Source organism: Microcaecilia unicolor, chromosome 5 (assembly GCF_901765095.1).
Source record: "Microcaecilia unicolor chromosome 5, aMicUni1.1, whole genome shotgun sequence".
Lineage (NCBI taxonomy): Eukaryota > Metazoa > Chordata > Amphibia > Gymnophiona > Siphonopidae > Microcaecilia > Microcaecilia unicolor.
The window spans coordinates 69792538-69815265 of record NC_044035.1 but is presented as its reverse complement, the minus strand read 5'-3'; the positions used below and the strand labels follow the sequence as shown (position 1 = coordinate 69815265).

Genomic DNA, 22728 nt, shown 5'->3' with positions numbered 1-22728 from the left:
CATTACTGTTAGCTGCCAAATTCTAGACTATTTTTCAAGTTTCGCTAAATTCCTTCTCATATTATTCACACCTTCCAGGGTGTCTATCCTGTTACTGATTTTGGTATCACCCACAGAGGCAAACCTTACCCAAAAGCCCTTCCATATTATTAGTTATAAAAATGTGAAGTAGAACTGGACCAAGGTCAGATCATTGTGGCTTACTATTGGTAACCTCCTTATCCTCAGAGTGAACTCCATTTATCAGTACCCTTTTACCAGTTTCTAATCCACTCAATCACTTTAGGGCCATAACAAGGGCACTCAGTTTATTTATAAGTCATCTATGGAAAACCATGCCAAAGGCTTTGCTGGAATCTAAGTACACTTAGGGGGCTCATTTTCAAATGAGAAAAATGTCCAAAAAGTGTCAAAGCAGAACTTGGATGAATTTCTTCTCATAACACCCAAATTAGCATTTTAGAAACCTATTTTGCAGATGTTTGCGTAAACAATTTGCCTTCCGTGCATCCAAATCACAAGGGAGCATGTCAGGGCTTAGGGCAGTGATGGCGAACCTTTCAGAGACCGAGTGCCCAAACAGCAACCCAAAATCTAATTATTTATCGCAAAGTGCCATTCCCCCTCCCCTCCCCTCGCCCCCTCCCTCTCATCCCCCCTCCACCTCTCCCCAAGTTCCAGGATCCCCCAGGGCCGTGCCAAGGGTCTCTGGTGCCCCCCTGCAGACTATCAGCTGGTGCCCCCCCCCCCCCCACGTCTCACTTCTTCATTAGATGTTTCTCCATTGCTACCTGTCTTTCCTTTAGACTGAAAACTACAGGCCCAGCCAGACCTGACAAAAGGGTCTACCACACCCTTCAATGTCAAGCATATACTAGAAGACTGTAAATTAGCTTACACAGGAAAGCAGTTTAAAAAAAATAAACACAATTCCTGCTGTTTCTTAACACTGCTCTCCAGAGAGAGCACTGCCTTTATATAGAGGCTTTTCAGTGGGACTTAGCCTATTAAAAACTATTAGCATAATTAGGAATGGCCAGCCCTTGTAACTGCAGAGACCTAAGCTTTGATTATGCATGTTCCTGTCTTTGTTACAGTGGGGGGGGGGGGGGGGGGGGGGGGCTCCATCTCATTTACACAGTCTGACCTCCCTGGCTCACTGGGAGCCCAGTCTCTTGGAGACTGATATACATTGCAAAATAAGATAGCAGATGTAAATTCTCAAAGTGGACATATTCCAAACACTAAAATGAAAATAAAACAATTTTTTTTCTACCTTTGTTGGCTGGTGACTTTCTTTTTCTGATCATGCTGGCCCAGTATCTGATTCTGTTGCTGGTATCTGTCCTCTTAACTCTGTTTCCAGGGATTCCTTTCCACTGTATGTATCCCTCATTGATAAGTCTCTGACTCTAAAGTTTAGCAATTTTATTAAAGCAAAATGTATTTTCAAATATCACAAACTCTCCCTATCCAAGCAGAATGTTTTATATAAAAACAAACACACAAAAAAAGCAATCAGATTTTTACTTACCAGCTATTCTACACTATACGTCAGGTAAACTTCCTCTTTGAAGCTCAGCCAATTAAATGGATTTTAGCTGTAGCTATGATAATTATGTACACATCATTGCAGTCATGCCTTACCCTCCTCTCAGTGTACATGCTCAAAAAACAAAAACTTTGAACCACTTACAGATAACAATTACACTATTTATTTTTTATTTCTCCCCAGTCTCACTTGCACACCTGCCTCCAAACCTGTTCTCTTTAATTTGAATGTTGTTCCAGCTCACCCTGAATGAAAGTTGTTCACACACCAAAGCCATAAATAGCTGCTGGTTGTACTCTTTGAAGCAGCTTTAGCAGAGCAGCCTGTCTGTCTCAGCACTGGTGGGCTACCTTCACTTCCTGATGCGGGAAGGGCAGGGGAGAGAGGAGAATCACAACTTCAGGTAAAAGATTTTGCAAGTGAGTGGCGCCCTCTAGAGGTCGGCGCCCCCCTGCATTGCTTACCTCGCTTACCGTGTCAGCACGGCCCTGGGATCCCCCCTCCCTCTGAGTTCCACAGGGTCCCCTCTCCCTCCCAGTTTCAGGGCCAGGATCCCTCCTCCCCTTTCCCTCCCAAGGCCAGGGTCCCCCCTCCCCTCTACCTCCCTCCCACCCAGTTCCAGACAAAAGCTTTTCCTGAGCAGCCCGCCCTCCCTCCGTCCGAGTACCAGGGCCCCCCTCCGAAATTTAAAAGTCATACCTGGTCGGGGTTAAGGCGGCGTCGGCGGTAGCAGCAGCAGTGAAAAGCATGCTGACTTGGCGCGCCTTCAGCCGTCCCTTCTGTCTCTCAAGCTCTGTGGTCCCGCCCTTGCGGAAACAGGAAATGAGGGCGGGACTAGAGCTTGAGTCCCGCCTACTAAGAATGGTGGCTCCTCCTACATCCTAATGGATTGATTTTCTACATTTTGCACATTTTCTTTCAAAAATGGCTCAAAAAGATAAAACCACAGAGCACGAAAACATCTTGCATGTGGCAAATTAAAAAAAAAAAAGATAAGACATTTTGCAGTTTCGAAAACGGCCATATTTCCTATTCGGATTTGGGACGTTTAGCGAAAAATGGCCAAAGTCCAACTTAGATGTCATATCGAAAATGCCCCTCTTACTGATCTCCCTTGATTCAACTATCTGGTCAACCAGTCAAAGAAATTAATCAGATTTATCTGAGAAGACCTACCTCTGGTAAAACCATGCTGCTTGGGTCCTGCAATCTATTAGATTCCAGAAACTGCACTGTCCTCTGTTTCAGCAGTGATTCTATTAATTTAAACCCAGCAGATGTCAGACTAACCAGTCAGTAGTTCTTAACTAGCTCATTACATCTGCTCTTGTGGAGAGAAACTCCTACCACCCTTCTCCATCCTTCCAGGATCAATCCTAAATCTAAAGAAGCACTGAAAAGGTCAGACAGCAGAGTCAAGTTCCTTTAGTGTCCTCAAATGTAAATCTTTCCGGCCCCATTACTTTGTCTACTTTTTAGAGCTAATTCCTCATGGAAAAGGTGCAGCGAAGGGCGACCAAAATGATAGCGGTGATGGGACGACTTCCCTATGAAGAAAGATTAAGGAGGCTAGGGCTATTCAGCTTGGAGAAGAGACGGCTGAGGGGAGACATGATAGAGGTATATAAAATAATGAGTGGAGTGGAACAGGTGGATGTGAAGCGTCTGTTCACGCTTTCCAAAAATACTAGGACTAGGGGGCATGTGATGAAACTACAGTGTAGTAAATTTAAAACAAATTGGAGAAAAATTTTTCACCCAACGTATAATTAAACTCTGGAATTTGTTGCCGGAGAAAGTGGTGAAGGCGGTTAGCTTAGCAGAGTTTTAAAAGGGGTTGGACGGTTTCCTAAAGGACAAGTCCATAAACCGCTACTAAATGGACTTGGGAAAAATCCACAATTCCGGGAATAACATGTATAGAATGTTTGTACGTTTGGGAAGCTTGCCAGGTGCCCTTGGCCTGGATTGGTCACTGTCATGGACAGGATGCTGGGCTCGATGGACCCTTGGTCTTTTCCCAGTATGGCATTACTTATGTACATATGTAACAGTCTTCTGAAAATCATTCAAGATAAACTTCAATTCCATACCTGTCTGTTCTCTGTGGCCCTGCTCCTGACTCTTCATCTGTGAATGCACAACAGAAATATTTGTTAAATAATTCCACTTTATTCTCATGAGCTTGTATATCCTCTTCTTCACCCTTAAGTCCTATCACAAACATATGTAAAAAAAAAAAAAAAAAAGCCCCCCCACCCACCCACCCAATTTTATTGTATTGGCTATTTTTCTTCCATTTGCTTTCTTGGCTGCATCTGTGCAGACTGTGCTTCGGATTGTGAGTCTAAACTATGAGCATTTCCGCTCATAGCCTGTCAGCAATTTTTGGATGACTTGCTTGTTTTTTGTATAGTTTGTGCTCCAGTCTTCTCTTCAGCTTTGTTGCTGATGAGTGACTTATGATAAATTCTCCCTTTATTTTTTCCACAACTATAATGCTGTTGCTAGGGGTGACATCCTAAACTTTTCTTCCATTTTTCATCCCTTTCTTTAGTCCAAAGATGTCTGCATATTGTTTAAAATTTTCACTTACAATCTTTTTGCCTTCCACTGGGAGATGTAATACATCTGTACAGTATAGTCTCCTGTTGTTCCATTTATATCTAAAGCCTTCTGGCTCACACCTGGTTGTGTCTCTGGTCTCCAAAATGCTATTGTGCTGACAATGCCGTTAAGTCTCTCTCCATTGAAGATGCTGTTTCTAGCCAGTTCATTTGTTACCAGATGGATAACAAAATCCATTTTAGAATCCTTTGATTTCACTAACAATTCAACTTGTGTTCCTGCTAGTTGAGAGTCTTGGAAAGCATTTCACCTTTTTCTGTCCATTGAACCATGTTCCAAAATAAATGCCTCTGTTAACAGAATCTCTAAGCACTAACAATTCTGTTCTCAGCAATTTTGACATTGTCAGAGATTTTTGGTACACTGAGTACCTCCCTCCTTGGGTTCTACAATTGGAGCGTCATCGTTTGATAAGGCAGAAAACCTATTTTGCAATGGTATCCTTTGGAGGAGTGGGTGGCTCTGTGTTACAAGTCATATTCTGCCAGAGCTCACTGTAATTAGATGGATTACACCAGGTTTTCAGTGATTCTTTTGAGTGACTGGGAGTGAATAGTCTTATTGTAGGCTGGGGGAGTCCATGAACACTGGTTGATGAACAATAAAGGTTCCTTTGACATTTCTGATTGGTGCCATTTGATTTATTGCCTCACTGCTTCACTTCACTGTCATCATATGGGGCTTTATCCCTTCTTCTACAGACTGTTTTTTTTTTTTGTTATATATATTATAGGGATTCCCTTTAATCATAGTTAATTCTTTCCTGAGTTGAGTCAGCTATTTGTTTTTTTCAAATCAGATTGTTGGCGACAGATGGAGCAAGCTCTATGGTTCCAAATGCTGTGTTTTAGGATTAAAGCACTGCAGCTACTACATTAAATAATTGTCAGTATGAATATTGGTCCTGGATATGATGGTTTCCACTTAATTAAAGTCTATTGGTTATGTACGTTGTAGGAGGACTAGATAACAAAATCCAGCCCTGGGGTGGATGGGTGAAGGGCAGGGAGGGGGTGTTTAAATGTCTGAGGCCTGAAGACTGTGTCTGAACTGAGGGCAACCCCGTATCTCTTATTTATAAAGACCGAACAGGAAATATAGAGAAGAGGGGAGGGTAATGGGATTTGATAAACCGCCTTTCTGTGGTAAGCTAGATTCTCTAAAGCTATTAGCTAAAAATGATACCAAAGCCTAATGTGAGATTAGAAAATCTTAAAAGAGGTACTTCAGTTTGTCATCTTTAAATGTTATTTTAAATTTAAATGTCTACTGTTAAATGCTAGATCAGTTAGAAATAAGGCTACTATTTTATTTGACTTTAGATAAAGTAATTATGACATTGTTTGTGTTACTGAGTCCTGGTTGGTACCTGAAGATGTTATCTTAAAGCAATTATGTCCTCCAGGGTACTATGCTATATCTCAGCCTCTACTGAGGGTGGAATAATTGTGCTTTTTAAAGATTTTATTGAATTATCTAAAAAGGATTCAATATTGGACTCATCACTGGAATGTTTAGTTTTATTATTTCTTAATATTCATCAAGGGGCCCTTTTACAAAGTGTCGGTAAGCCGCTAAAAGGGAAGTACCGCCAGGCTACCGCAGCAGCCCAGCGGTAGTTCCCTGCCCCAGCTTGGCACATTTCTGGCACTACAAATTTTTAAAATTTTTATAGCTCCAGTGTGAACCTGGTGGTAATCCAGTTACTGCAGGGGTAGCACAGGAGCCCTTACCGCCACCTCAATGGGTGACGTAAGTGTTCCCACCTAAATTGGGCACATGGCAAGTACTTCACATGCTGCATGTACATTTCTTTAAAAAAAACAGATGCCAAAACACATGCCAATGCCAGAACAGGCTCCCTTTTGCTGTAGCTTTGTAAAAGGACCCCTTAATTCTGTTTTATTGCCCTCCTGGAATTTTATGCAAGGAAATTTCAAGTATGACAGAACTAATCATAGATATTAGTTTAGATTCAGTCAAAACAATTATTTTACATTACTTTAACCTTCATGTTGATGATGTAGTTAATTATTTAGTTTCAAGATTTTTTTATGGCTGCTAGGATGGTGACAAATACTTCAAAAAGTTACCCATATAAAAGGAAATATTCTGATTTTAATTTTTATAGATAGAAAATATTGTAATCTGGAAAGATGTGTGAACCAGATTAAGCATGATCCTCAGTCAGAACATTTTGTGATAACTTTATGATAGTTTTCTACTAATATTATGCAGAATAACTCACTAAATTATTATGAGATTTTTTTTTAATCAGAAGCACTGAATTTGAAGGCTGACAGTATTGACCTTTTAGACATTGAAGAGGCTACAGTATGATGGAATGAAGCCTTATCAGAAACACTGGATGAGATTGCACCAGTGAAACAATATTGTACAAAGAGGACCCATTCTGTTCCATGGGTTAAAAATGATCTGAGGATTATTAAGCAATCAGTACAAAAATGTGATGAGAATGGAAAATGTATCCATCACAGATAACAAATTGAAAAGTGATACAATACTTTGCAATCGAAAAATGATTTTTTGTATAACTAGACAGAATCAGTGCCTACTCAGTCCAAGGAAATTTGTGCTATTGTTCACAAGTTAAGTAACTTAGATGTTAAAAAAAAAGGCAACCAAATTTCATGTGAAGATATAGCAGTTGGTATGAGTAAGAAAATTCACTTAACTAATACAGGTTGAGTGTGTTTTGACAGACGATAACTGATGCATTGTTTTTTCACAAGTTAGTGAAATACAGACAAAAGATCTCTGTACTAGGACCAAGAATTCTTAGTGTACTTGACCCTTGCCAGCTTTTGATGGTGAAAGAACTAAAAAGTCTCTTTAGTACCAATTCAGCATATTGTGAACAGTTCTCTCAAAGAAGGCTGCTTACCAAGTCTTTAAAAAAAAAAAAGCAGCTGTTAGACCTTTATTTAAAAAAAAATGCAAATTTAGATTCTACTTCTATCAGTAATTATCATCCCATTTCATCTTTACCTTTGAGTAAATTGATTGAGAAAGCTGTACTTAATCCATTGAATAGAGATGAGCAAAGATTAATTTTTAATTTTAATAGTCTACAGCCCCATGGACTTAATCTGGAAATAGATTACAGAGTCTTCCTCTAAAATTTATAATTATCTGAAAAACCAGTCATATTTACATTAGTCTTTATACATACACGTTTTTATACATTTTTTCCAACGGATACACTGTTTCCCTATGTGTTTTTAAATTTTTTTGTTTTATCCCCTTTTTCACAGTTCTAGGTATTAGAAATTAAGATGTTTATTCATTTAACACAGAATATTTAATTTGAAAATTCCTTTAAAAAATCTTGTATATACATGAACTTTGTAGTCGAAATTTGGTTATCTGTTATATTTATTAGATTATTTTAAGTATCTACTTTATTTTTATCATTTTAATGCCATAATTACTTAATACCTGCTATAAGTACATATTTTCCAATTAATGTATTTTGCACAGCTATGATATGTCACATCAACACAGACAATTGTTCGATTATATAACACACGATTTACCAACCATCATCATTCATAGGTCTTGTCATAACTCACTTTATCACTTTTAAATTCTTTTAACACTTTTCACTTACTTTTTAATTTTTTATATCATTTTATTTTTATATTCACTTTGCAATACACAGATACACAGTATCTATTTTTTTCGCCTACACCATTAATTGACACACAATTCACCCACCATCCTCACATATAGGTTTTATTTATTTTATCACGTTTAATTTTTAACACTTGTGAATTCATTTATTTTTTACATTATTTTTCTATATTATATTTTTATTTTTGTATTCACTATGTGATACACAGGATCTATTTATTTTTGTTCATATTTATATGTAGCTTATATAAGCCATGGTGTTGCAACAAACTCTCATTCACTGGGAAATACTTTGTAGCCATCCACGCGATACACAGTATTCATTTGATGTAATCTACATATGTCATGGCAAAGCAACAAACTCATTCACTGGGAGATATTTTGCATTCATCCATTCCGTAGCTTAATTTTGTGTTCAACTGGTTTCAACATCTTCCACTCATACTTGTTAAATTTAATTATACCATACACATTCATTAAATGTCAATTGTTTTCTATATGTTTACATCCACCTCACGAAAAGGATGCAGCACATATTTTTAAATAATTTTTTTCATCAAATGCCACACTATTACATCAACATTTACGCTTGTTTTTAATTTCATGTTTTACATCAATTTAATTACATAAAAAGACAGATCCTGCATCATTATCTATGCCATGGCACTCATTAACTAGTAACGATCATCATACAAGTAATATATTTTACATGATTATTCCTACGCCATTTCCTGTCAGACTTTTAAACGGCGGTTCTTTCAAACCTTCTGTTTGCAATTTTGACATCATTGATGAGCATTGTCGCCACGGCATTTTACAGTTGAGTTCCTCATTCTTCAAATTTTAGGGTGAGTCATTCAGTTTACCCACTTTTTAAAAAATAGAGTAAGCAACCAATTTGCAAGGATGTAAGGCATATATTCTTTCCGGAGCTCACGTTTCCCATAGCTTGTTACATTTGGTCCTCAACTATTTCAATTATTTTGGCACCATTTTTATAAACAATGCAGGTAGCACACTATTTTATCCCGTTTTATTTTTTATCTAAGTTTTTTTTTAACTTCGGAAGACATGATAGACTCTTTAAGAAGATTTTGCTATCGTTGTTTGATTTATAACTCTGGTAGTCTTTTCATTTGTCTTCACGCAGTGAAGTGGCTATTTTTTAATTGAATATACTGATGTGCATTAATCACTACTCCAATTCCATTTTTTGATTCATTATTGCACGCATCATTATTGTTTCTCGTTTCTTTTAAAGTGTATCTCTCACTAACACATCATCTCAAATGCACTTGTTTTGACAATGTTTTATTTACTTCCCCCAGGTTGGGTATTCAGAACACTTTCTCTCCGTTTAGAATTAATACGTTGAATATAAAGGAATCCTGTTCCGAGGGAATGGATCCTCAGAAGCTTAGCTGAGATCGGATGGCAGAGCTGGTGGTGGGAGGTGGGACTGGTTGTTGGGAGGCGAGGATATTGCTGGGCAGACTTATACGGTCTGTCCCAGAGCCGGGGGTTGGGAGGCAGGGATAGTGCTGGGCAGACTTATACGGTCTGTGCCCTGAAAATGACAGATACAAATCAAGGTAAGGTATACACAAAAAGTAGCACATATGAGTTTATCTTGTTGGGCAGACTGGATGGACAATGCAGGTCTTTTTCTGCCGTCATCTACTATGTTACTATGTATTACGTTCTTTACTGCTATTTGGTACTCCTAACCATCTATACCTTGGCTTTATCACTCACCATGTTTTACACCACGTTATTATAGTTTGGTTGGTGACTAAACCATCTGTTTTTGCTTTTATTTGTTAAAAAATTGATCTTTCAACCGATAATTAACTTTTCTAATTTCCTTTGTAGAAGCCTAATAGCAATATTTCTCTTGGTTTATCCTTCAGCTATAACTCAAGAGGTACATTTACTTTGCATACACATTTATTCGTTGAGCACATTATGGCCAATATTAGGAAAAGACATCAATATGTACATGCAAGGTTGTATTTACTTTCAAACAATATCATTTATTGATTATTGGTTATCCTATTTTAGGTTATTTTATCTTATTTTATATTTTCTAAAGTTTGTATTTCTTAATTTTTCGAATAATCTCAATTTCTACTTTATACCATTACATTAAGTTTATAAACTGTAATCCATAAACAGATGTTTTTATCATATACATTATATATCTGTCTATTTATTTTATTACACATATAATCATTCATACAATATATTTTTATCTACATAGCTTTTTATACATGTCACTGTTTCATTTGTTATGTTTTTATCCGTTATTCTTTTACATTTAATTTCAATTTTCATTTTTATGTAGATTTAATTAACCCCTGATGCAGGCTCTGATGCCGAAACACGGCCGTGTCGGGTCATTATTTTGCTATTAATAAAGACTTCCTGATTTCCTCTTGTAGTGCAGGAGTGGCCTAGTGGTTAAGGTGGTGGACTTTGGTCCTGGGGAACTGAGTTTGATTCCCACTTCAGGCACAGGCAGCTCCTTGTGACTCTGGGCAAGTCACTTAACCCTCCATTGCCCCATGTAAGCCGCATTGAGCCTGCCATGAGTGGGAAAGCACGGGATAAAAAATGTAACAAATAATAATAACTCATCCTCACTCTTTGTGTCCATTGGATTTAGATCCAAACATAATACTGAAACATTGCTAATTTCCATGTTAGATGTCATTAAAGCAGGTTTTGATAAGGGATAGGCTTTTTAGTTTCCCTTGACATATCCGCACCCTTTGATTTTCTAGACCATCACATTTTAAAAAAAGGAAGATTACAGTCAGTTGGGATTGGTGGAACAGTTCTACAATGGTTCTCTTTGTTTTTGAATAGTAAACAATTTTGTGTAACTAAAGGACAACAGAGGTCTAACCCCCCACTCCCCGTTTACAAAGCCATGCTAGCGGCTCCCGGTGCGATAATGCCAACACATCGGCATTCCCATATGGCTTTGTAAACAAGGGGTAAAGTTTGTCGATATTCAATTTTCCACAGGGTTCAGTTCTATCAGCAATTCTTTTTAATATTTTCTTATGACCACTATTGTCTGTTGTGGTTTTGGTCTCCAATAATGAATTTATGCTGATGATATTTAGTTTCTCTTTAAATGTGAATCTACTATGTCAGACTATTGGTTGTGTCCATATTTGAAGACAATCATGTCCATATTTGAAGACAATCGACTAATGGTTGAAAGTGAACCAGCTAAAAAAACCATGACAAACAAAAGTTTTGTTTCTTTCTAGTTATCCAGTGTTGGGAGTTCCAGAAAGTTTTGAAGTTGATGGTCAAGAAATTGAAATTTGAGAAAAGATACGAACTTTAGGTGTGATTTTAGACTCATCACGTACAATGAAAGGTCATAAGGAAGATTGTAGGAACAATCTTTTACAAACTAAAAGTAGTTAAATGTCTAAAGGATTTCTTATCGGTTGACACACTGGGTCAGACCAAAGGTCCATCAAGCCCAGTATCCTGCTTCCGACAGTGGCCAATCCAGGTCACAAGTACCTGGCAGAAACCCAATTAGTAGCAACATTCCATGCTACCAATCCATGGGGCAAGCAGTGTCTTCCCCCATGGCCATCTCAATAACAGACTATAGACTTTTCCTCCAAGAATTTGTCCAAACCTTTTTTTTAAACCCAGATATGCTAATTGCTATAAACACATCCTCTGGCAAAGAGTTCCAGAGCATAACTATTTTTCGATTGAAAAAATATTTCCTATTTGTTTTAAAAGTATTTCTATGTAATTTTATTGAGCGTCCCCTGGTCTTTGTAATTCTTGAAAGAGTGAATAATCAATTCACTTCTACCTGTTCTATACCACTTAGGATTTTATAGACCTCAAACATATCCTCCCTCAGCCGTCTCTCTTCCAAGCTGAAGAGCCCTATCCTCTTTAGCCTTTCTTTCCATTCCCTTTACCATTTTGGTCGCTCACTTTGAACCTTTTCTAATTGTGCTATATCTTTTTTAAAATACTGTGACTAGAAATGAACACAACACTCAAGGTGAGGTTGCACCAAAGAGCGATACAGGAGCAATATAATATTCTTGGTCTTATTTTGCATCCTTTTCCTAACAATTCCTAGCATCCCGTTTGCTTTTTTTTTGGCTGCTACCGCACACAGGGCAGATTTCAGCATATTGTCTACAATGACGCCTACATCTTTTTCTTGAGTGCTGACTCTTAAGGTGGACCCTAGCAACAGCTATGATTCGGATTATTCTTACCAATGTGCATCACTTTGCATTTGTCCACATTAAATTTCATCTGCCATTTGGATGCCCAGTCTTCCAATTTCCTAAGGTCTTCCTGCAATTTTTCACAATCCACGTTTAACTTTGAATAGTTGTGTGTCATCTGCAAATTTAATCACCTCACTTGTTGTTCCATTTTCCAAATCATTTATAAATATGTTAAATAGCACCGGTCCCAGTACAGATCCCTGTGAAACTCCACTGTTTACCCTCCTCCATTGAGACAAATGGCCATTTAACCCTACCCTCTGTTTGCTGGCCAATAACCAATTCCTAATCCAAAGGACTTTGTCTCTAATCTTGACTTTTTAATTTTCTCAGGAGTGTCTCATCAGGAACTTTGTCAAAAGCTTTCTGAAAATCTAGATACACTACATCAACTAGCCCACCTTTATTTACTTTGATTATGGTAAAAGTTTGTTAAGCAGGATTACACAAAAAAAAATCTTAGGGATTTATTTGGCACACAGTGTGACTGCCAGGCTTTTGTGTAGTTTATCAAAATACAACCAAATTTCTTCTGCATTAACGAGACCTCACTGACTGCCTTTAGAATATTGAATATAAAATTTCATTATTAGTGTTTAAGGTGTTAATGGATTTAGGTCCTTTTTTACTAAACCGTGCTAGCAATTCACACACATTTGCCATGCTGGGAATTGCTAGTGCAGTTTAGTAAAAGAGGCCCTTAATGCCTTGTGTGATTGCTGCTACATTATACTTACATCAGTCAATTAGACTGTTGAGATCAGCTTCAGAAAACATATTAGATGTGCCTTCATTCTGGTTAATTTAGAAGAGTATAGAGCTTCATTTTTTGCACTGCCAGTCCAAAAGTATTGAACAGTCTACCTCTTACTGTGTAGCAATAAGGAATGTAGCTCAGTTAAAAAAAAAAAAAAAATCACTGAAAACCTATTTCAAATTGCATTTAATGTTGTGATTTGACAAGGGATGAAGTATTTATTGTTGAAGTGATTCCCATGTTTGATGATGTGATTTTTTTGTTTTGTATGTATTATATTATGTATGCTAGTTTGTAAACCGCTGAAAATCATACATCATGCAGTCTATAAATTTTTAGAACTAAATAAATAAAACATGTATTGGTGACAGTTGTGCACCATGATAAAACTAGCCCAAAATGGGAAATAACTAAAGGTCTGATGTACTAAAAGAATCTGTATCTGTCTAAGCAATAGGCTTACCGCTCACTAAACAGGAAGTACCGCTGGGCTACCGCAGCAGACTGGTTACTGTCAGGTTAGCGCGGGAGCCCTGGCTCTCCCCTAAATGGCCATGCAGCAAGTGCTTTACTTGCCGCACGGCCATTTCCTGTAGAAAAGAGAAACCTCCTTTTTACCCGTTGCGGTAAAAGGGGGCCTCAGCGCATGTGGAAAACCCTTTTTGCCACAGCTTGATAAATGGGGCCCTTAATGTCTAACCACACAGAATAATTTCAATTTTGTTAGTATTTATCTGCATTTTCCTATAACCCCCCTCCCATAGAAAACTTGGAATACTTAGTTATTAACTAGTGAAGATTATATTATTTTTGCTAGCTTAATAAAACTGAAAAATAGGAAAGCTAAAGTTTGAGATACAAATGTTACAAATAATATGTCAAAATACACAGTGTAAATTCAGTTAAACACATTTAAAATTTATTAAACTTTTTGGTCAAAATAATTGAACAAGTATATACAATCCCATTGTATTATTAGTACTAATATGTATTTCAGGAACAAGGTCAATTTTATACTTAAAATTGACCAAGAAGTTCCACAATTCAGGATCTGCAGATAGTGTCACAACCAATATACAGTATAAGAGAAAAATTGCAAGTTTTAGAACACTAGAGATTTGCTAGTTTATTCTGAACATGAGTGGCACTCTATGGACATTAATTTAGAAGGCGGAGGAGGGAGAGCAACACATTTTATTCTTGCACATCCTTCTCAAGTTTAGCAATCATAATAGCATACCTTCAATTTAACAACAATGGAGTGTAAGAAATACTTCTACATATCACCAGGGAAGCAGAAAGACTTCATCTTCAATAAATTCAATAACCACATGGCACCAGCAGATCCACAGCTGCTGCCACAAATGCACTCTATTAGTATATAGTGTCAGGAAATCCTGACTACTGGTGTCAATGGGTTAGATTAATAGTTAAGTTGTGCTAATTGTTTGGCATAATCAAGTTAAAATTAATTGCTTTCTTTAATTGTAATGTTAAACTCACCATGCATATATTCCTTTACACCAAATATTAAACATTTTTCATAAAAACAAAAAACCCCCCAAACAAAAAAACTTAAAAAAGGTAAAAAATAATGCATATCAGGTTTGTCACTGTGTCAAACATGTTACTTGGCTGTTAAAAACGGAATTCAGTTTTACAACAAAAGTTTTGCTGCATTTTCCCTTCTTTCCAAGGTGGTTTCTTACCAGTAAGGCAGAAGATGTCTTTATATCACCTTCTCAAAATTTTCTAGTTCTGCATTATATAAAGTATTTTTACAGGAAAACAAACACACAACATAAACTAAATGGCAGTTCTGTTTGAAATAAGTTCAGGAGTTTGGAGTATTTCATACGATATAAAAATGTTTACCATGCTGCCAAAATTGATGATTTGGGATAAACCTTTGTTAATCTTTTCCATCAGAATCATTTTGCACAATCTCTATACATGCAATAAAAGAAAAAGAAAAGACTGAATACATACTTCCAGATTTAAAAACACCTTTTATAGCTTGTTTTTTTTATTAAGTGGTTTACACCAGAGGGTGCGCGTATAGATACAGTCAGTGAGTAAATATACATGAAAAACCTGCTAATGAACCAACTCAAGACCTATCTAAGTGCTCAAAGGTAAAAACACCTAAGCCTAGATAAAGGTCAGAGAAGGAATGTTTACAGGCATAAAGCACAATATATGTTTTGAAAGGCCCAAATATTACAGCAGAGAAAGACAGACAAAGAAAGAGGAATTACGTGTTTGATGACAATTTTTCCTCAGGTGTTAAATTTTTGGTCTATAAACTGGAAAAGAAGGCTCAGACTTAAATAAATACATTTTGAGTATTGGCCTCTATTGAGCACTGTCCATCAATTCTGCTTCAAGTGGGCTTTCACTCAGAAAACAAATGTATGCCCCCTCCTCACTGAAGGCAGAACTATACCACGAACTCAAAACCAGGCCAGCATGTCTCCTTTTTCTATAAAGATAAGTGCATCAATGTTCTTTAGTGGGAGGACAACAGAGCCTTTTTCTTTTATAGATAAACAAGTAGACTTATTATGCAAGAACAAGACTTTGTCCTCAATTAAGTCTTTAGTTAACTTTGTCCTGGAATATATACAAGTTATTGGTGGCAGCTACAGCAATGATGTTCTCTTTAGGGTGCCATGCTGTATGTAGGATCTTCTTGTTGAAGTCTAGACTGTCGACACTTATTTCATCTTTCTTCCTCTTACCACCTGTACAGACTTTGCGTGGCTTTAAGATGGCACGTGGTTTGCTACTCTCCCTTGATGCTTCCAATGTAATATCCCGCCGTGTAGATCTATCAAACATTCTGAAAAAATTGTTGTAGGAACCAGTCATAATAGCACTGTATAAAAAGAGAAGGAACATTCTGTTAATAAGCCAGCTGGTACCAAAATCTGGAACAAACCACCACCACATATCAGAAAATGTAAAGTCACAAAAAAACATAATTCTAACACTAGTGCATAATACTGCAACACCTTCCAAACATACCATTGATCAAGCAGCTGCTAATATGCTCCAGAGAGGTTTGTGCTGACCATGGATGCTGCTACATATCACATGTTACAGGCAAGCAGTCTTTCTGTCATGCATATATGTACTATTGAAGCAATGGTTCAATTTAACTACAGTGAAGGCTATCTGCATGTTTTTAAAAATACAGATTACTGGTAAACAGCTGGCATAGTAGTGGGTGATTACCATACAGCTCTTAGGAGTTCAGAATAAGTGGGAAGTTCAGAGCATGCAAGACCCTACCTGCACAAAGTAGTGTACTCAAATTCCCTTATTTAAGTTCCTCAGTTCAAGGAGACGTATACCTCTCAGGAAGGTGGCAGGGTTGTGTGCCTGATTGTTTACCCATACTAGGTGTTCCTCCATAGCCAGCAGGATCAATTTTGTTTGTTTTTCCCACCGAAAAGCAGCATACTGAATTAGGCATACAAGTGGGTGACTCTTAAGCAAAGGATCTGTCCAATCTACAGTCCCCGTTTCCGTTTTTGAGGAGTGATCAGATGATGATAGAAATATTGCTCTATGAACCCTGTTCTCAGGTCAGTTTTGTGGAGTAGGAGGCTAATGGTTAGTGCAGCATGCTGAGATCCTGGGGAACTGGGTTCAATTCCCACTGCAGCTCCTTCTGATCCTGAGCAAGTCATTTAATCCTCTAATGCCCCAGGTACAAAACACACCTTAGATAGTGAACCCACTAGGGACAGAGAAAGTACCTGAATATAGTAACAGAGTAAGTGACTGCAGATAAAGACCTGAATGGTCCATCCAGTCTGCCCAACAGTCACATTCATTTTCAATTCAAGATTAAATCAACAATGAACGTGATAGTAGACACCTGATTATGCTCTCTCTCTGTTGTTTCTGTGACATAGACTGTAGAAATCTGTCTGGCTCTGGCCTTATATCCCTATAATGTGTACAGTGCTATATACCTCTAGTAGTGCTACAGAAATAAGTAGTAGTTGTGCTTGACTGAAAAAAAAAAAAAAAGCACTGTCTGCTACTGAAGATTGGCCCAGGCAGTTGTGTGATGTAAAGAGATGAAGTGGGGTACCAATAACTGTTTTTATAAGCTTTTTGGTAAAGAAGATTCTAACAGCTACTATAATTTATTTATTTATTATTAATATTTATATCCCACATTTTCCCACTGATCGCAGGCTCAAAGTGGCTTACATAAGTCTGCAATGCAAGCTACATTACAAGAAGAACAATTATACAAACTGAGGATAAAGATAAAAATAACAAACAGCAAAAAAGCAAAGTAATAATATAAGTGACTCCTCTGATGCGGCTCAACTATATTGACTAAAGGAATCCCAGTCTGTTCATTACAATGCTTAACACAGAACACTAATCAGTTAGTATACACTTTGCAACTGGAATACCGTCTGCCTTATTTTCGAAAGAGAAAGTTGCCCATATTTCGACCCAAATCGGGAGATGGGCATCTTTCTCCCGTGGGCACCAAAATCGGTATAATCGAAAGACGATTTTGGGCGTCTTCAACTGCAATCTGTCGCGGAAATGGCCAAAGTTGACAGGGGCGTGTCGGAGGCGTGGTGAAGGTGTGACTGGGGCGTGGTAATCGGCTGAGGAGAGATGGGCGTCCTCGGCCGATAACTGAAAAAAGAAAGGCGTTTTTACCGCGAATTTGGGTCACTTTTTTTGGACCCTTTTTTTTCCCGCAAACAAGTCCCAAAAAAGTGCCCTAAATGACCAGATGACCACCGGAGGGAATCGGGGATGACCACCCCTGACTCCCCCAGTGGTCATTAACCCCCTCCCACCCAAAAAAAACAACTTTAAAATCTTTTTTTTTCTCAGCCTGTATGCGCCAGCCTCAAATGCCATACCCAGCTCCATCACAGCAGTATGCAGGTCCCTGGAGCAGTTGTTAGTGGGTGCAGTGGACTTCAGGCAGGTGGACCCAGGCCCATCCCCCTACCTGTTACACGTGTGGTGGTAAATGGGAGCCCTCCAAACTGCCCCCAAAACCCACTGTACCCACATCTAGGTGCCCCCCTTCAGCCATAAGTGCTATGGTAATGGTGTAGAGTTGTGGGGAGTGGGTTTTGGGGGGGATTTGGGGCGCTCAGCAACCAAGGGAAGGGAGCTATGGACTTCAGAGGTAGTTAACTTTTTTTTTTAATTGTTACAAGTGCCCCCTAGGGTGCCCAGTTGGTGTCCTGGCATGTGAGGGGGACCAGTGCACTACAAATCCTGGCCCCTCCCACGACCCAATGCCTTGGATTTGTTCATTTTTGAGCTGGGCGCCTTCGGTTTCCATTATCGCTGAAAAACGATACCGCCCAGCTCAAATCCGCACAAATCCGATGCATTTGGCTGGCACAAACCGTATTATCGGAAAAAAGATGGACGCCCATTTTTTCGAAAATACGGTTTGTCCTGCCCCTTCACATACCCGTTCTTGGAGAGATGCCCATGGAGATGGGCGTTCGTGTTCGATTATGCCCCTCCAAGTTTACTGGGATCAAAGAAGGTGAACAGCTGTGAAGACCTTGAGTTTTTCTAAAATAGTAGGTAAGAGCTTGTTTTAGTCTGGAGTGTGGAGGGACTTCTCACATTGATTTCTTATGTAGTAATGGTAAAACATATGCACTACTTCTTCATTCTTTTTCTTGTTTGTAATTTATTTATTTATTTGCTGCATTTGTACCCCACATTTTCCCACCTATTTGCAGGCTCAATGTGGCTTACATTATATTGTAATGTCAATAATAAACCAAAAAAAGCCAAAATTAACCATTATAGACGCATGCTATCTTTTCAAGTCCATGACAATGCGGGAAAGAGAGCAAGTAGAAAATCACAAGTAATCCAATATAATTCACTGAAGTAAGCTAACAGCATAGGACACTCTAGTAATTACTGTTACTGCGGATCCATTGTGGCTAGTCTAACTGAAGAACTAAAGTCCATCTTCTTGCTGCTCAGGAAAGCAGTTCAAAAGGTTCAAAGAAGACATTTGACTGACTTCCATATATTTACATAGATATTTTAAAAAGAAAAGGGCTCCCATTTGGAAAACAGCTGGTTTAAGTATCAGAAAACTTCTTTCCTGGGTCTCCTTGGTCAGATCAGAAAACATTCTGACATGGAAAACCAAAAAGGATGCATCCCTTTTCTTTAAAAAAAAAGAAAAAAGAAGAATTATGGAAGCTATGCCAAACAGACCACCGAAGTTAGTTTAACCACCAACTCTGTCTCTGAGGTCCCCCAAATATCAAACATTTAGAACATTCAAGATCTGGAGTTGAGATTATGAAGGTTCTTTTTTTTGTAGTGGGTAGATAATAGACTCGGGTGATAGGAGGTATAGCTTCTTATGGTATCAACAGAATTTCCTTAAGATACCGATAAAAACATCTCTCTAGCTGATGTAAGTGCAGATTTAGGAAAATTTATCACATGGAGGTTTTAAAACCTTACCACATTTTCCAAATGTTCATCCTTATGCCTTAACAAGGTCTTCTCTTTCATCAAAGTTGAAGTCAGTTATTAATTCTTAATCGGTTCACTATAACCATCATGAGATATCTGCTTCTGAACAGAGACTATATTACTTGAATTGGTTTGAATATTAGCATTTATAGCTACAACCTGAACAGAAACTGCCTTACCTAACGCAGGCACTGCTGTCCAGATTGATTCCAGGGTAAATATGGAGGCCTCTGGATCTGAATTTGAAATGCCATCATCAGAGACAAACTGCCTCCTCCAGCAGCCAGGTCTGGTTCCTGCTCCTGGGCAGTGTTCCCTCTAAGGTGAACGTGTGAGCAATTGCTTATACATACCAGGAGTGTCGCTCATTGTGTTTACACAGTAGCTCGCAAATGTCTCTGTCCCTCTCCCGACGTGCCTCACAAGTCAGGACACCCGAACAAACCTTTCTGTTGGATCCCACAACGTTCCTTGGGGTGGTGGTCCACATCTCTACAGCATCAACCGCCGCCAGCTTCCAGGTACGCGTATGCAAGCATGCAAAGGAACTTCTATTAAGTAAGCACTGGACCCACAAGGGACGCCTGCGCTTCGAGGTTGGGGCCTATTTAAGGAAGGCTCTGCTTGCCTGACTATAGTATTGCCTGCTTTGAACACTGTCAGCATTGCCTGCCGCGATCCATGTCAGCCTTGTTTGCCTGTTCCCTGCCTGAGCCTGCCTCAATGCCTTGCCCGACTTCAGACCTGCCTGCTTTAAACCCTGTCAGCATTGCCTGCCAACCTTGCTGCTGTGACCCCTGTCAGCCTTGCCTGCCTCATCTGCCTCCATTTGGAACCAATATGAAACGGTGTTTGGGGTTTAAAACAAAATGGTTGATGGAATGTTTTGTTAAAACGGACTTACCGTATGGCGCAAGACAGCATATGCTTATTGGAGAAATTTTTAACTACTCTGAGACGGATGATGTCATTTGCAAAATGTGCTTGAAAGCAGGAGCTTTAACAAATGAACTTCAGGGAAAGCATGAATCGACTGGAAAGTGGACCATCTCAAATTACGTTTGAACCAGAACTTTCATATCGATTCAGTTACAAAGCTTAAAAATCAATCCAAAGGTTTGTAGAAAAAAAGGTAAAATTATGTATCATACCTGATAATTTTCTTTCCATTAATCATAGCTGATCAATCCATAGACTGGTGGGTTGTGTCCATCTACCAGCAGGTGGAGATAGAGAGCAATCCTTTTGCCTCCCTATATGTGGTCATGTGCTGCCGGAAACTCCTCAGTATGTCGATATCCAAGCTCCATCCGCAGGACTCAGCACTTAGAGAATTACACCCACAAAGGGACACTCTGCCCAGCTCACCACCGCCGAAACGGGGGAGGGGAATTAACCCACAGAAGTGGGGGAGGGGAATCCGTCCAGCTCATCCCCGCGGAGCGGGGGAGGGACACCACACCCGCCGATGCGGGGGGATCTGGCTTATCCTGCAACCGCAACCGCGGGAGGAGCTGACTGACCCTAACACCGCCGAAGCGGGAGGGGTACAAAGCTGCCCTACTGCCGCACGAAGCGGGAGGGAGCGCCGGCAGAATTTAAGTCTCAATCCAGCCCCGTAAAACGGAGGGGAGAGGAATGCAGCAGCTCACTGTAACACAAATTCGTCTCATGAAGAATTCATTGAAAAACTTGAACACGAAGTCCTCCTGAACAGGAACTGAAGACTAAACTTGAACCTGAAATGTAACCAGAATATAAACAATACAGATACAGTGGTGGAAATAAGTATTTGATCCCTTGCTGATTTTGTAAGTTTGCCCACTGACAAAGACATGAGCAGCCCATAATTGAAGGGTAGGTTATTGGTAACAGTGAGAGATAGCACATCACAAATTAAATCCGGAAAATCACATTGTGGAAAGTATATGAATTTATTTGCATTCTGCAGAGGGAAATAAGTATTTAATCCCTCTGGCAAACAAGACCTAATACTTGGTGGCAAAACCCTTGTTGGCAAGCACAGCGGTCAGACGTCTTCTGTAGTTGATGATGAGGTTTGCACACATGTCAGGAGGAATTTTGGTCCACTCCTCTTTGCAGATCATCTCTAAATCATTAAGAGTTCTGGGCTGTCGCTTGGCAACTCGCAGCTTCAGCTCCCTCCATAAGTTTTCAATGGGATTAAGGTCTGGTGACTGGCTAGGCCACTCCATGACCCTAATGTGCTTCTTCCTGAGCCACTCCTTTGTTGCCTTGGCTGTATGTTTTGGGTCATTGTCGTGCTGGAAGACCCAGCCACGACCCATTTTTAAGGCCCTGGCGGAGGGAAGGAGGTTGTCACTCAGAATTGTACGGTACATGGCCCCATCCATTCTCCCATTGATGCGGTGAAGTAGTCCTGTGCCCTTAGCAGAGAAACACCCCCAAAACATAACATTTCCACCTCCATGCTTGACAGTGGGGACGGTGTTCTTTGGGTCATAGGCAGCATTTCTCTTCCTCCAAACACGGCGAGTTGAGTTCATGCCAAAGAGCTCAATTTTTGTCTCATCTGACCACAGCACCTTCTCCCAATCACTCTCGGCATCATCCAGGTGTTCACTGGCAAACTTCAGACGGGCCGTCACATGTGCCTTCCGGAGCAGGGGGACCTTGCGGGCACTGCAGGATTGCAATCCGTTATGTCGTAATGTGTTACCAATGGTTTTCGTGGTGACAGTGGTCCCAGCTGCCTTGAGATCATTGACAAGTTCCCCCCTTGTAGTTGTAGGCTGATTTCTAACCTTCCTCATGATCAAGGATACCCCACGAGGTGAGATTTTGCGTGGAGCCCCAGATCTTTGTCGATTGACAGTCATTTTGTACTTCTTCCATTTTCTTACTATGGCACCAACAGTTGTCTCCTTCTCGCCCAGCGTCTTACTGATGGTTTTGTAGCCCATTCCAGCCTTGTGCAGGTGTATGATCTTGTCCCTGACATCCTTAGACAGCTCCTTGCTCTTGGCCATTTTGTAGAGGTTAGAGTCTGACTGATTCACTGAGTCTGTGGACAGGTGTCTTTCATACAGGTGACCATTGCCGACAGCTGTCTGTCATGCAGGTAACGAGTTGATTTGGAGCATCTACCTGGTCTGTAGGGGCCAGATCTCTTACTGGTTGGTGGGGGATCAAATACTTATTTCCCTCTGCAGAATGCAAATAAATTCATATACTTTCCACAATGTGATTTTCCGGATTTAATTTGTGATGACCTATCTCTCACTGTTACCAATAACCTACCCTTCAATTATGGGCTGCTCATGTCTTTGTCAGTGGGCAAACTTACAAAA

The 22728-nt window shown here is 39.5% G+C and overlaps 1 protein-coding gene across 2 annotated transcripts in view; it reads right to left on the bottom strand.

The window, feature by feature from the left end:
• Positions 1-13777: 13777 nt before the first annotated feature.
• The window catches only part of PPP2R2D (protein phosphatase 2 regulatory subunit Bdelta), a 189093-nt gene continuing 180142 nt past the window's right edge, over positions 13778-22728 (bottom strand). For both annotated transcript variants that reach the window (XM_030202971.1, XM_030202972.1), the window contains one exon: positions 13778-15758. In XM_030202971.1, the coding sequence (XP_030058831.1) occupies positions 15479-15758 (280 nt within the window). In that variant the 3' untranslated portion in view covers positions 13778-15478. The remainder of the gene's footprint in view (positions 15759-22728) is intronic.